The 15,248-nt window shown below is 31.1% G+C and overlaps 3 protein-coding genes and 1 long non-coding RNA gene across 5 annotated transcripts; 2 read left to right on the forward strand and 2 right to left on the reverse strand.

Annotated features, from left to right (window-relative positions):
- Positions 1-380: 380 nt before the first annotated feature.
- LOC139987542 (uncharacterized) lies at positions 381-3,726 on the reverse strand. The gene is made up of 4 exons (XR_011799873.1): positions 3,613-3,726; positions 3,411-3,544; positions 1,863-2,099; positions 381-1,725 (listed from the first exon to the last, which is right to left on the reverse strand). It is a non-coding gene; the product is annotated as an uncharacterized lncRNA (long non-coding RNA).
- Positions 3,727-7,958: 4,232 nt separating this feature from the next.
- Cox11 (Cytochrome c oxidase copper chaperone COX11) lies at positions 7,959-9,554 on the forward strand. Its single transcript, XM_072004074.1, has 4 exons — positions 7,959-8,012; positions 8,290-8,519; positions 8,613-8,936; positions 9,015-9,554. Exons 2-4 carry the CDS (start codon positions 8,316-8,318, stop codon positions 9,159-9,161), a joined length of 675 nt encoding a protein of 224 aa, XP_071860175.1. The 5' UTR covers positions 7,959-8,012; positions 8,290-8,315; the 3' UTR covers positions 9,162-9,554.
- LOC139987619 (tektin-3) lies at positions 9,274-12,907 on the reverse strand. 2 transcript variants are annotated; one of them, XM_072004071.1, is made up of 9 exons: positions 12,841-12,907; positions 11,664-11,752; positions 11,338-11,574; positions 10,572-10,804; positions 10,334-10,443; positions 10,127-10,275; positions 9,824-10,046; positions 9,614-9,768; positions 9,274-9,516 (listed from the first exon to the last, which is right to left on the reverse strand). In XM_072004071.1, exons 1-9 carry the CDS (start codon positions 12,883-12,885, stop codon positions 9,306-9,308), a joined length of 1,452 nt encoding a protein of 483 aa, XP_071860172.1. In that variant the 5' UTR covers positions 12,886-12,907; the 3' UTR covers positions 9,274-9,305. The 2 variants fall into 2 exon arrangements, with proteins under 2 accessions (XP_071860172.1, XP_071860173.1); XM_072004072.1 differs by lacking the exon at positions 12,841-12,907 and adding an exon at positions 11,829-11,969.
- Nubp1 (NUBP iron-sulfur cluster assembly factor 1) lies at positions 11,953-14,841 on the forward strand. The gene is made up of 7 exons (XM_072004073.1): positions 11,953-12,082; positions 12,450-12,691; positions 13,227-13,328; positions 13,807-13,897; positions 14,036-14,301; positions 14,397-14,583; positions 14,655-14,841. Exons 1-7 carry the CDS (start codon positions 12,052-12,054, stop codon positions 14,708-14,710), a joined length of 975 nt encoding a protein of 324 aa, XP_071860174.1. The 5' UTR covers positions 11,953-12,051; the 3' UTR covers positions 14,711-14,841.
- The last annotated feature ends 407 nt before the right edge of the window (positions 14,842-15,248 follow it).

Below are 15,248 nucleotides of genomic sequence, written 5' to 3' on the forward strand. Positions count from 1 at the left end.
TCCAAATAAAGATTCGTTACACGCCCCTAACCCTAATGAGAACTCGACAAATATATTGTTAACTATACTCTAGTTTTTCTTCAGCACATATCACGACCTATCCACCTCACTTGAGATCGCGTCTCTTCGCGAAAGGTCGATAATACAACCACAATCTAAATTTCATTTCATTTAAATACTTTTATATAAATATCATTTTTATATATATTCAGTCCTTTCTACATTTTAATTGTCTTTATTACACATATATACTGATGCGAATTCTCAACTAAATAACGATCGATCAGGTTCAACCGATCGGTTGAAATCGCGAACCTTGAACAAGTTAACGCGCAAGATGGAGGTAAATTAAATATATCAAGTATTAATATGGTTGGTAATTTATTTGCACTTTTAGTATACATGAAAAGTTTGACGTTCTGATCACGACGGTTATATGATATTATTGAGACTGAATACGGTGTAGTATAACACGAACGGTACGACGCTCTGATGAAGACTGTGGTAGGATGTTATTGCTACTCTCCCCAGAAGCTTCGTCTCGTCCTTATATGCTGACTTTCCGTCCCCGGGTTTTCCATAGTTTATTGTCCTCTCGTGGGCGTATATCCTCTGGTATTGCCAACTGTTTACCTTTACCCTGATCAATCGGGCACTTAGGGTGTTTTTTAACCTCTTAATGAGGTCAGTATCGTAAGGTTTACAGTTTGGGGGGGGGGGGGGAGGCAATCCGATCTTTCCCAAAAGAGTGAGATGTATTGTCCCAGTCATAAACTGACGGCTACTCCAAATCCCGAACATATACGCATATACATTATAATCACAATCTTAATTTCATTTTATTCGCCCATCGTCTCTCCTTCTCTCCACCTTATTTATATTTATTATATGTATATTCTGCTAACCTCGTCTTAACACATTTCTTTCATTCTCAAACATATTTCAAAAACAAACGATACTAAAATCATTTCTCTATTACGTCTTCGTCACTGCTAAGTAATAATACAAATAATGTATTCTTCACTATCTGAGATCTTTTATCAATATTTCTTCTACGTATATTTATACCTATACTTCTTGTATTTCTATTTCCTTATTTACATTTATATTTATTTTATTTATATCTGCATTTCTCTTATGTATATTTATTTTATCTGCATCTATTTTATTTTATTTATATTTGTATTTCTCTCATTTATATTTCGCATGTATAGTATCCCAGAATGTATGTGGAGTAAGATAACATAATCGTACATTCACCATTTTCCTATAGAGTAAACACGTCGCTAATTTTCTACATAAAAAATTGTTTTCTGTTACTTCTAATGCATTTCTTATCATTATTACATATATATTACATCACCACTATTTATATTTCATATTATTCATACATATTCTGTCCTTCTTTCTGTTTTAAATATATTTATTTCATATTTATTACATCGCCGCTATCTACACTTTATTTATAATTATTACATATACATATAACAAGTACATTCAAGTTATTTTTACCTTATATAAACATACAGTCATCCACATTTCATATATTTATCACACATACATCTTTCATCATTCTCTTCACTTCCTTTATTTTTTATTATTTTTACTCCATCCAGTACTTCTATATTACTTACATATTATTCACGCATATTCCATCCTCCTCTCTATCTCCTTCATATTTATTATTATTATTATTATTGTTGTTGTTGTTTTTATTATTTGCATCTATTTAATCATTTTCATCATTTTATTTATATTTTATTAATTTATATATCGCAGCGCATCCACATTTCTCTCCCTCATTCATGCATTAATTTAATAATTCACATCCTTTCATTTATATTTTTATTATTTTTACTTACCAGTCCTTACATGTTAATTTCTCTTCTCTCTTTCTCAAAACGCTTTAACAAATATTCATGCATCCCTATATGGGTAACCATACCAAACGGCGCCAGTACTCTCTTCTTTATCCATCTAACAAATGTATAATAAAAATTGTTTACAGAAGCAAAATCAGATACCTTTCACTAGCTTGAGCTGGTTTGAACACGCCACCGCAGGGAAAAGACCCTCGGATGAAAAAACCAGTGGCCTCCCTGCAAACAACAGCAAGGATCCACAATCTCGAGAACTGAACACACTAGCAAAAGGTTACGAGTCCGACAACTTACTACAGAGCTAACCAGGCTTTTTACGTGTCGCCTACTTAAATCTACATTTATACTTAATCTATTATTCCCAGAACCACGGATCTTTTTTTTCTTCTATCTCTTCATAAAAAAAAATATTTTAGAGAATCTCCTATTATTCTGTATCCTTTTATCCATTTACCACCTATTTATCACCTATTAAATTGCCATGTCCTCTTTCATTTTTCTTATTTTTCACATTGCTTTTTTCTTTTTGCCCCAACTTGCCTTTCTCAAATAAAATTAAGCTGTTCCACAATTTCCTTTCTGCATTTCCTCCCACTCAATCTTATCCAATGGATTCATTTTCCTTTCATGTCTGTCTCCGTATCGTGCCATAAATCTCATCTAAACTTATAATCTACAGTAATTACCACTATATTTCCTATAATTCTATATAATTACTACCTTTAATAATAACATTCTATTTTATTACTAGTACCTTTCATTCCTTTAAATAAAACTAATTTAATGTTAATCACTTTCCATATAATATCTGTTTAATTGCAAAATTCCAACAATGATATTCCTTACTAATATATTACTAGATTATAGTTACTACCTTTCATAATAGAATTCTATTCCACTACCCATACATTTCACAATTTCTTCTCTCGCACGTTTCTTAACCCAACAATATCCTTAACCTTTTAAAACTATTCTATATGTGATTTATATTTCAACACTAATTTCACAATTTATGGTCAATAGTCAAATAAACGACACATATATATCTTCTAAATGTATCTTCATTTATTCTTTAATCTCCTAAAATCCAAACAAATCCATTCTGTCATCCACAAAATTATATTGCCTTACATATTACCTATTATCATTGTATATACTCTCTTTTCATTCCTTTTTTACTTATGTCAACTTCTACGCGTCTAACCTACAATCTTTTTACATGTTGTACAATTTTCACAAAATTAATCCATGTTTCCACAAACTCCCACCATGAATCAACATCGCTATTATGTTTCCTTCACCATACATCCAGATTAGGTACGCCCTTATTTTATTTATATCTATAAACATCTTTATTGCACACCTTCTCACCTTATACTTTTATATTTTTATCACTACCTGCTTTACGCAAAACACTTTTATTTATACATCTTATTTATACATTCACGCGCTACTTCTCCCTATCATTCCTTTATTTCACACTTTCCTTCCGCGCTTACACGCAACAACAATAATACATTCTCTCATTACCAGCGATTAAACGCTCTTTTCCTTCTTCTGGTTAATCTTCCTGCTGCTCCTCCTTATTCACCACAGTCCACTTCTCCAGCTGCACCATCTATGCTCGTCGGCAATTTATACTAAAATAAACAACCTGGTATATCCTATAACCGATATAAGAACTAGAATTACTCTTCGCGTTATAATTTACCTTAATTCGCGATTAAGATACCTTTGCATTAAACTTCCAGATACAAAAATATCTTACACAACTCCCATCATGTAAAACTCTGTAACTATCAAACATACACACGCCAGACGGCCGAATCACCGAGACGGGCAAGATGTCGGTCATGAACTACGTAAAGTTCAGATCAACGACTCCGTCCAATAAGCTATTCTAGTACTTTCGAATAAACTTTTCCTGTTTTCTATATCGTTTTAGTATCATCTTATCAGAAAGCAAATTTCCAAAATCTCTGATATTGTTTAAGAAAGTGATATATAATACTATATAAAACCTATATAATATATATATAATATACCATATACTATACTATATACTATGTACTATATAAATACTATATATATATATGTCGGGTTTGAGTTGTTGGGGCTTGGATTATGGGCGTGTAAAGAATCTTCGCCTGGGTTGTTCATTGTTGTTGCACAATCAAGATAGCGTTTATTATCACGGATACAGATGAAATAAGATCGACCAGTGACCGCGGTAACTAGACGCTAATAGCAATGACCTTAGGTTCGATATAGCGAATCCACGAGCTCACTCTTTGTTAGACTCAGAATAGAATTCTATGCACAAAAGTAACGTTTGCTACGATGTGTCACTCACCAAGGAGATCACAAGAATAATTGACTGATGGAAACTTTCCTCTCCTTACGATTGCGTTAGCTTTGTTTAACGTTGGCCCGGAATACCAACAAAACTGCTACCGTTGCTAGGCAGACCCGCGTAGCTGCGACATTGCTCTTGCCCGGGGTTTGATTGTTAATACAACGTGTGTCTCATAATATTGGTACTTTTCTGTTAGGTGGAACGTTCATGCCGTGACCGCGGCTACGCTCGGCGACCGGTTGTCGCCTCGAGCCTAAGCTCATTGTCTCAAGTTTCGAATGACTGTGTCTGGGTTATTTTGTGAATGCTATTTAGGTTTTTCCAAGTAATTCCAACGGGTGACCCCGTTGTCCTTTCATCTCCGACATATATATATACATATAAAATAATATATAGAAATATTGCATATAAACTTTCTATGACACCACTTTTTATCAACGATAACGATAACAATAGCAACATTAACTTTACTTTTATTATTGATTAAGCATAAGACATATCTGACAATATGTGGAATCTCTTGTCTCATTTTCTGAAATAGAGTGATTGTTACGCCCCCTGTAATTCGCACTTATCAATCTAGAGCTAAAAAGCACGCATCCCACGATGTTCACGGCGATATGAACGGTGTTCAACGGTGTTCAACGGTATGCAACCGTAAAGAATAAATGGAGTCCGTCCATATAATAAAAGAGCAGAGGTATCCTCGCTTTTTGAGTTATTACAATCCCATTACAAACCAATGAAAACACAACGGAAATGATTACGTTTGGGTCACGTTTGAACTATCTACATACCACGTCTTTCTATTGATTTATGGATGTAGTTTACGCGTTTGTACACCCGAGAAGCAATGGTTAACCAACCACAGATCATTTATTGGGTTGGCAACTAAGTGATTGCGGATTTTGTCATTAGGTGGTAATGACAAAATGCCATTAAAATAAAATATGAAATCTAATGCGAGGTGAGATGAGATACTAATGCACAATTGAAGTTATTATACTCTAAACTATCATACTATGGAAAAGATTAATAATTAGATTTTCAAAAGTCAGCATGCACCATTCCATTTAAAGTTTAAATAACCGAAAGTGCAGAATCTGCTCGATTTCTGCTGTCTTTTCGTCGCCCAATTGCATTGCACAGTCTGTTTTGTTTCGGCCACCAACGTGACACCATACAAAGTAGTACAAACTCTACTCGATTTCTGTTACTGATCAGTTCCAACAGGTTCTGTCGTATTTCTGCTGATAGTCTGCTAACATAACTGAATAAAACAGATCCTGTATCAGATTTACAGTCTTTTTATTTACAAAAAGTACTAATAAGAATTTGCTGACTGGTTTAAGTAAGAACGCTATTTTTTAGTCTTTAAGTGTTTGTTTCGTTTGTTATCACAGTGACTGATTTTGCGCAATTACTGCCACCAGAAATAGTCGTTAAACTATTTCGATTAGTTCGACTTTCGTTCGTTATTTCGAAACAAGGCAAATGATTGGAAATTCAAAATAGTGCAGCGCTTTAAAAAGACGCAACAAGTTTTTAAATCTATCCTATCCAAACTATTGTATTCTTGGTATTCTAATTCGTTAACATGACAATAGGAATAACATTAACTAGCGTATCAATGCGACTGGTAAATAAACTCCATTTCGGCTTACCTGCTATATGCAGGAGCACTAGCACGGGAAGGATTAAAGTTTTCTTGGAATAAATAAAGATTTTCAATATCTTCTTAATTGGTAATTTATTCGATTCATTTAGTTGTATGTTTATTAACAAAGTTCTGATATAATTCTCTATGTAGGTTATAAAACCTACTAGGGATAATTATCGCTATCGTAAACTACTGGCGACGGAGCTCTAGATTGACGGCGAAAAACTAATTTCTATTTGATCTACGGTTAATCCTAATTCTTTCGATTCCTCTCTTCTTCTCTTTTAATTTTGGCAGCTAACAAACGTTTAAACCAATGTTCTGCGCGTTTTTTACTATTATGGTTTTCGGTTCTATGATTCCTTCTTGCTTTTGGCATTTAGCATGAACCAAGACTATTTGTAACAATAATACTCTCTGTGACCAACCAATGTGACTTCGCACATCTTGCCCAAAGACGAGCAGATATTTCTGCTCACAGTGGGAAGAGAAATGCAAAAAGTCCGTAGGCGTCTTCAGTTATTGAAGGCAGCATAATCTGCGCGATTCTTTCAGTCACGACGGGATCACAAGTTATCACAGCGAACGGTCGTTTTAAATGTCTAATAGTCTTAAAGAAGGTCTGATTAAATATACAATAATAATTCTTGATTGTTAAGAGTAATGGTCAACGCCTAATTTATTCAAACGATAAATGTATTACAAGTCCGAAATTTTAGAAAAAAGAGTGTTACAATGTATAAAATTCTTACCTTGCTTGTACATACTGTCGATCGCACTTTGGAAATATCGCACTAAGTGATATGTTGATTAAATTGTTTAAGTATAACTGTTTGAAGACTGACTGATTTCAACTCGTGTACTGTATGTTTTCAACTCCTGATTAACGACTAACGATCTAATAAACATCAGATTTACTTCCTGATGTTCACTCTTAACTAATTCTCTGAAAAACTCAACTCAACTCTTAACTCTTAACTCAACTCAACTCCACTCAACTAAATTTCAACTCAATTAACATCTTTACTAAACTTGATATTAACTCTTGCCCGATTCTTCACTCAACTTGATATTAACTCTTGATCAATTTTTCACTCAACTAAACTTTGCTCTATGTGGCTACATTTATTTATTTATGCTAATTATTTCTGCGGGTGTTATAATCTTCGTTTCTGCTGATGTCCTTCCGAAATTATTAGGGTTTCTTCTCTCCGCTGATGTGCTTTTCGTAGACGTGTTGTTGAAGTTTTCCCGTTTGAGAAGTCCTTGCTGCTGCATTCCTCTTACAGTTAGTTTCTGCTGATGATAAGTCGTACTCTCCTTGAAGCGTAATTACCTTTCCTGATGCCGATACTTGATCCCTTGGAGCGTTGCAGTTGCTTGTTTATCGTACTGAGTATTGTGATGAACAGAACCCGCGCAAGACGGTGCATGTCGCGGACCTCTCATTGTTCTTTGATTTCGATATTCTTAGGTCAGGTAATTTTGTTTAATTTTTCATACCTTCCATTTTTGTATAGTGGAATTTTTCCTTAATTTAATCAGGTTTTAATTTCTTTATTCCCTGGCCATCTCACATTCTTTGTTTTATCAGATCTGTCTTTCTTCTTTTCTGGATCTGTTATTTGCTTCATCAGGGTTTGCATCCATTCCATTGTTTCTCCAGAGTGGATTGCGGTCAATTTTACTCGGATTATTATTTTTTTCTATTGGTTTTCCTACTATAGATAAGAAAGTATCTCTAAACATGTTGTATTCGCTTACCGCATCTTGTCATATTTCAATCTTTTCTTTAAAACTTTTTTCCTCCTGGATTTGGAGAAGGAGGAATTTGTTCCGAATATTAGCGATAATTAGCATTGACTACTTATTTCTGGCTGTAGATTCTTGTTATATGGTAGCGTAGAACTGCTTCCAGCGCTTAGCCGCAAGGTGCAGCCCCAGTCCGGGAACAACAAGAACAATGAGCGTAAGCGAGCTTCATTTCCTCCCTCTCTCTTAACACCTATCAATGAGCGGCGGTAGTGTGCATGTGGTGCATGCGCGAATAGACAAGGGCAGAAGCGATTTCTACGCAGTGATTTGTTCCTATTGTCATATCGTATCCACTTAAACGGTAACATATAATTTCCGTATTCTATCTTTATATTTCTATGGTTGCTAGTCCTGCGCCTGATAGTGATGGCATTGTTCGCGCATGAGAGACTTGGTTATCATTTTAAACAAGCAATTGTCTATAAATTTGTGATACAAATATGATAAACTAAATCGAATTTTCATAAATATAACCAAATTATGTTATGAAATTAATCTTTTTTCACCAAATTGTATATTGCATTTGGTAAATCTATGGTATTTATGGTAGATCTTGAAAAGTTTTCATAAACTTTTAGGTTAAATTAATAAAGGAGAAAATAAAATGCACACGAAAATCTATCAAAATATATTAAATTGCTACAGAAGACAAGTACATACGAATGTGTCTCGAGTTTTGTTTAATCAATATTACGATGCGACTCACAAAAGACGAATGCGTTCTTCGCGTTTATATTGGAGCGGATTTGGTATTTTAGTCATTGGTTTTACTTATGCTTCCGTGCCTTTATATAGAATATTTTGTCAGGTAATCATCGTTGTTTTTAAAATATGCTATCCATATTTTAACATGTACCTTACGTTTGACATTATGATGTTTGAGAATAAATTTCCTTAATAGTCATATAATTATGGTGGGACTGTATCAACCAATCATGATAACAGCAAAGTGCATTCAATGAAACCTATTAAGGATAGAGTGATAAAAATAAAATTTAATGCTGATACAGCAGCCATGATGCAATGGAATTTCAAACCACAACAAAATTTTATAAAAGTTGTTCCTGGAGAAACTGCCTTAGCATTTTACACAGCAAAAAATCCATTAAATGTCCCAGTCACTGGTATATCTACTTATAACGTAGTACCATATGAAGCTGCACAATATTTTAATAAAATTCAGTGTTTTTGTTTTGAGGAACAGCAACTTAATCCACATGAAGAAGTAGGTTTAATAAAATAATTGCACTATTATAGAGATAGGAAGTCATTTAATTATGTTATCTAATGTGTATTGTTAAAGGTTGACATGCCAGTATTTTTTTACATTGACCCAGAGTTTGTTGATGATCCAAAAATGGAAAATGTTGAAGAAATTGTACTTTCCTATACATTCTTTGAAGCCAAAGAAGGAATGACATTTCCTATACCGAGTTTCATGAAAAAATAGTAAAAATTGTAAAAAAAGGATGTTAGTGTTTTGACAAATATATGTTCAGTACCTAATATGTTGTTAATTACATTACATTGTTTAAATTTTTGGGGAGGACAATGTAATAATATATAATAATAATTATGTATTTATTGGTAAGCATTAACATTTAAAAAGAATATTAATTGGATAAGCACGTCTAAGACCAGAGACTTTTTCTCGATCAATATGTATCGCGTCAATCTTTAATATAAGATCGTGCTCCAGCATTGCTCGTGTTTTTAATAATTTCTGATGTTGATTCTCTAGTTCTTTCAATGTTCTGTGCATTCTTTCTATTTGATGATTTATTTCTCCAATTTCCTTCTGAAGGCTGTCAAAGCAAAATACATTAAAAAGATATTAAAAGTTTTCTTTTTTTATTTCCTATTATCCTTCATAATCATGAAAATAAACACATTAAAATGAACCTTATATGCGCATAATCACAACAAAGCTCTATGTCCGGGCGATGCATTCTACCTTCAAATCTAGTATGTGCTACCTTCAGTATGTAACTCTTATCTGCAATAGCTTTATGCATCAACTCCATGTTTTTCTCAACATCAAAGATTTCTTGTTGTATCTAAAAATAGTATGTTACACTGTTATTTCAATATATAGAATATAATTATTTGTACCATTTGTAAATGTTGTTGAAGTTTATTTTTAGCTTCAAGTAATTCAGAAGATCTATGTGCTAAAGCATTGTTCGTATTATTCCATGCATCCCACATTTCTTGCGTAATTTTAATCATAAGAGCTTCTGCATTTGTCTTTAATTGGCAAGATTTATTCCTCTCTGTCTGTGATTTCTGAACTATCTGATTAGCAGTATGTATCCATGTATCTTGTTCAACAAAGCTAATGAGATAGATAAATTTAATTTTTACATAAAGCAACCTGTTAATACAAATTGAATTTATTTACAAAATTTTATATACCATGCATCATATTTTTCAATTCCATTATAATATTGCAGTCCGTGACTGTAATTGTTCAAGTGATGACACGTTGTATCTATTTCTAATGCATTTTCTTTATTCTTTAGGTCCAATTCTAATTGACATTGAGAGATTCTGCAGTTCCGTAGCTACAAGTAAAATTGATCTGTGATCACACTAAAGTTTAATCACTTAATTCAATATTACCTGATCCTTGCATTTATCTAAGTAAGTTCCCAATTTTATTTTATTTTTATTTAAGATTTCTATTTCCCTAAATAAACATTTCTCCAAATCGTCATGTACAAGTTCTGTATCTGTATAACAGGGAGATGGAACAGTATTACTAGATTATATACTCTAATGACAACAATAGCAATAGCAACCAATAATATTATTATTCACAGCAATGATATTTATTTACTATTAAACTTATTTGCCATACCTTTCCTAGCTTCTCTATGATAGAGACACTCCTCTGCTATATGTAATGGATCTTCAATGTCTTTGATAGCTTTATCTAAAGCAGAATGACAATCTTGCAATTTTTCAATTTCCTGAAGTAACCTTTCTAATTCCAATGTTATTTCATTCCTCCAAAAATTGACATCATTTATTCTTTCACCAAGTCTTCTGCTGGTATTGTATTGTCCAGATTGCACTTTCTCTTCAGCATCTCTATTACAGTATTTGTTTATTATTGTTATGTACATTATAACATATACATGCAATTTAACTTACTAAAGTTGCTTCCAAAAGTATTCAGACAGTAACAAAATTTGACTATATATAGTGTGATATATCCTTTCCCCTCTTTTTTCTATGAAACACTATCTATTGTACTATAAAATTGTATATCGTTAATTTAACACACATTTTTATACATATATTTTACAATAATATAAATTAATCAAAATCATATTCAATTATTCCGTAACAAAAATATTTGGACATGTAAAAGTAAGTATTATTTGCATTATAGACACAAAATTCCACAAATTATATATTTTGTTTATTCCACATTTTGCATTCATTACCTCAATTTTCAAACCTAAATCCCATATAGAATTTGAGATATACTTGATTCTAAAATTCGTAAAAGTACATTCATAGTATAGAAGTTCATATAGAACATTCATATAGAATTCATAATAAAACAATACTAGCGAAAAATAATGTTCTATTAGTGTAGAATCTGACATGGCGTTTACCTAATAATTCGCAAAGTTTCGTTTCTCACTCTCTCTGATGAATATCTACATGCATCCGCTTCGTTGTAATATTTGATTTGTTTCTGAAACCATTCATTTGGTGTATATCGCGTATGTAGAACAGTTTTTGAAGCATGCAGTGAATCACATTTATATCCCGTCACTAAATTAGGAAATCTTAATGAATTTGTTTTATTTGCAGTATCTGATGCATAATTAGATGTTGATTGTGTGATTCTACAAAAAAATATGATTGATAATTATTTAAAAATATTTTTTGTGAGACATGAATTAAATGAAGCAATACTAATCTATCGAAAACTTACAAGGGTAGAATTTTAACTTTTCTATATTCCATACTGGGACGCCAAGACAAATTATAACCACCGCCAAAATTACTCCACAATTGCAACTGCTTCAAATTTTACATAAATAAAATATATCAAAAGGGAAAAATATTGCACTTATTTTAACTAAGGTCAAAAACTAACAATGGTAAAATAAAGAGAAAATTTTAAATCGCATCTCATTTAAATTTTTTAAGGATGATGAATTTGAGATTTAATCCTTAGTTAGCATAAAATGGGAATTGAGAAATCACTAAACTTTTTTTAAAAAATATAAAACATTTTTAGATAGATTTTAGACGTTATCTTTTTATCGGTTACTTGAACAATTATTAGTCACAGTTAGTTTAGTTGGTTATTATCCAACATGGCAGATATACGTGGTGATATACCACAACGTAAGTATATATGCAGCAAAAAATATTTCACAAAATATTGAATATATCATTTATAATTTGGTATTATAATTATTACATACGATAACTAATTTAAGTGTGCGAAGAATCACTTTTAATTTAGTAATACGTTTGTATTTATATGTAAGGTTATATTATATTGTGTTTTCAATTTCAATATTTGTTTCAATGATTTAAAAGATAAGCAACATCTTCAAATGTACCTGCTTGAATTATTTGAATTATTATAATTGTTGTAATAATGGTTTTTATAGAAACTAATATAATAATTCTATACATCTAGCATGAATGTAACATATTAGTAAAACCTTATTTGTTATATAGTGGATAAGTAATAACATTTTTATAGATTGCCCTGGTACTGCAAATAAAGATGCAGGGAAGATATCAATATGCGCTGGTTGTCCAAATCAAGTGATATGCGCATCTGGTATTACCAGACAACCAGATCCAACTATAGATCTTGTTAAAGAAAGGCTTTCCACGGTTAAAAATAAAATATTGGTGTTATCTGGTAAAGGGGGAGTTGGTAAAAGTACTATAACGTCATTAATATCCAGATTCTTGGCAGCAAGCAATGCTGATATAAATGTATGTATCTTTCTAACATAAAAATTGTAAGAAATAATTATTTTAAACATTTATTTTATGAAGTATTGTTGTCTGTACATTTTTATGCCATATGTTTTACGATATAGACTAAATGTTATCTTAGTTAATATTATATTCAAAATGCTTACCTTCCTTCTTGTAGCAAGAACATCCATATTGTTTTCTATGTACATATCAACAAAGCAATTTCTAGCAATAGTTACAGTTTATAGTATACAGTTCATGCTAAAGAATATACTTACACTCTCCTAATTATATATATATATATATATATATATATAATAAAAAATATTTTATATATAAAATAAAATATATATATATATCATACATTTATTATATTATCCTATAGCAGTTTCTTATTTGATTATTGATTATATATGAAGCCTTTAATATTCTATATGATGTACTTGTAACCTTAAGTATAAGTAAAGAAATTGTTTATAACATATATAAAGCTCAATTTTATAGATTTTTTATTCGTATGAACGATAATTTAAAATAACAAATTTTGCAGGTTGCGATACTAGATATTGATATTTGTGGACCATCTCAACCAAGAGTATTAGGTGTGATAGGAGAACAAGTTCATCAAAGTGGATCAGGATGGTCGCCAGTGGTAAGTTTTTGTAGAGAAAAATAAATTCAGATAAATATGTAGTACCATATTTGGATATAGTAATGTTATACAGGGTGCTTTTAATAGTTAGGTTGTAATACTGTTCTAGGTAAAGTTAGGATAAAATAGTAAAGTAAAATTTATTGTTTAACACACTCTATTATAAATAACACTATATAACTTTTGTCATAGTTGCACTAGTGTAGTTGCAAAGTGCAATTTCTTTTTAATGGCATTCCAAAATGGTATAGGGAAAAGTCATAGAAAACTCAACATTTTTCAGCATATTTTACTTCCTTTCAAAGTTCTTGTTAGAAAGTTGAAATCAAACTTTAGGAGTATGTAACATTCATTAAAATAAACAAAAATACTAATAAATGTGAATGGAAATATCATTAATTTCGAACTTGCGTTTTCAAATATGAATCTATATAAAGTTAATAGAACTTGTTTATTAATTTCGCTTCTCTTTTTGTAGTATATAGAAGACAATTTGTCATTAATGTCTATTGGATTTTTACTTACAAGTCCAAGTGACGCAGTGATATGGAGAGGACCCAAAAAAAATGGTATTTGATTTATAGCTACTTCTGTTTTCCATATATGTACACATTTTTATCAATAATAATATTTATTATTATTATTGAATAATAATTATTATTATTACTATTATTCATATACATTCTTGTTCATTTTATTATTTTTAGGAATGATTAGACAATTTTTATCAGAAGTAGATTGGGGATCATTGGATTATCTTATTTTGGATACACCCCCTGGTACATCAGATGAGCATTTATCAGCAACTTCATATCTTAAAGATGCTGGCATTACAGGAGTAATAATAGTAACAACTCCACAACAAGTTGCTTTATTAGATGTGAGAAAAGAAATTGATTTTTGTAGAAAAGTGAATATACCAATTTTAGGCGTAATTGAAAATATGAGTATCTTCATGTGTCCTAATTGTAAAGTAAGTATGAAAAAGATAATATTAAGTTGATGAAATAATGTTACTGTAATTTGAAGTGTTATTGTTATTTTTATGAGGACCTTTTTCTTATGTAGAATTCCGTAGAAATATTCCCAGCATTAACAGGTGGTGGTTATGCAATGGCTAAAGAATTGAATATAGAATTTTTGGGTTCTCTACCATTGGATCCGCTTTTGGCAAAGTGTTGTGATGAGGGAAAAAATTTTTTAATGGAACTACCAGAATCACCAACTATTTTAACATTACAGACGATTGTTCAAAGTAAGTTTTTCTAAGTGACGCATATTTTTGTGTGGCCTTTGTATTGTGCAAATTAATCTTTTTTATTTCAGAAATTATTGAACAATGTGAAAAAATAAAAAACAACTATGAGATTGATATAACTTAAAAGAAAAGAATGTGATATTTATATTACAAGAACATGTATGCGTGTATTAAGTTTGTGTAAAAAATGTAAAATATTGTTTTCTTTTCTTTCTTAATATATTTTATACATTTAATAAATGTCCATTCCTTTTAGTATACTGTGCAGTCTATATAAGTATGATAATGCGCGATAAGATGTGTTTAAAATTTTGTAATGATATATTTGTATAGAATGCAGAATAAAGTAAACATATTTAACCATTTATAACTGTTAGAAATTTGAATTACTTCATGATGAATACAATAAGAACTAGACCACTATGCACTACAGCACTACTATAAGCACTAATTATAAGTAAATAATATGTCAATAAGCATAATATAAAGTAGAAATAAGTATAATTATCACTACATGTTCATCTAATTTTAAGATTGTAATGGACGAAAACCCAACGCAGTAAACAAATACTACTACTATTACTACTACTAACCATAGAATTATTCAAACTCTTACATTTATCGCTTAATTTTGAAACGTATATATGCGCAATGCATATACA

The sequence above is a fragment of the Bombus fervidus genome, chromosome 5 (assembly GCF_041682495.2).
Source record: "Bombus fervidus isolate BK054 chromosome 5, iyBomFerv1, whole genome shotgun sequence".
NCBI lineage: Eukaryota > Metazoa > Arthropoda > Insecta > Hymenoptera > Apidae > Bombus > Bombus fervidus.

What these genes read in the sequence shown, in the direction of transcription:
- Cox11 (XM_072004074.1), top strand. Translation starts at nt 8,316, where the DNA reads ATGCACACGAAAATCTATCAAAATATATTAAATTGCTACAGAAGACAA. An exon ending in TATATAGAATATTTTGTCAG is followed by an intron (nt 8,520 to 8,612) that starts GTAATCATCGTT and finishes TTTCCTTAATAG; the next exon opens with TCATATAATTATGGTGGGAC. An exon ending in AACTTAATCCACATGAAGAA is followed by an intron (nt 8,937 to 9,014) that starts GTAGGTTTAATA and finishes GTATTGTTAAAG; the next exon opens with GTTGACATGCCAGTATTTTT.
- Nubp1 (XM_072004073.1), top strand. Translation starts at nt 12,052, where the DNA reads ATGGCAGATATACGTGGTGATATACCACAAC. An exon ending in GAGAGGACCCAAAAAAAATG is followed by an intron (nt 13,898 to 14,035) that starts GTATTTGATTTA and finishes TATTATTTTTAG; the next exon opens with GAATGATTAGACAATTTTTA. An exon ending in TCATGTGTCCTAATTGTAAA is followed by an intron (nt 14,302 to 14,396) that starts GTAAGTATGAAA and finishes TTTCTTATGTAG; the next exon opens with AATTCCGTAGAAATATTCCC.
- LOC139987619 (XM_072004071.1), bottom strand. Translation starts at nt 12,885, where the DNA reads ATGTACATAGAAAACAATATGGATGTTCTTGCTACAAGAAGGAAG. An exon ending in TCATAGAGAAGCTAGGAAAG is followed by an intron (nt 10,444 to 10,571) that starts GTATGGCAAATA and finishes CCTGTTATACAG; the next exon opens with ATACAGAACTTGTACATGAC. An exon ending in TGTGATTATGCGCATATAAG is followed by an intron (nt 9,517 to 9,613) that starts GTTCATTTTAAT and finishes TTGCTTTGACAG; the next exon opens with CCTTCAGAAGGAAATTGGAG.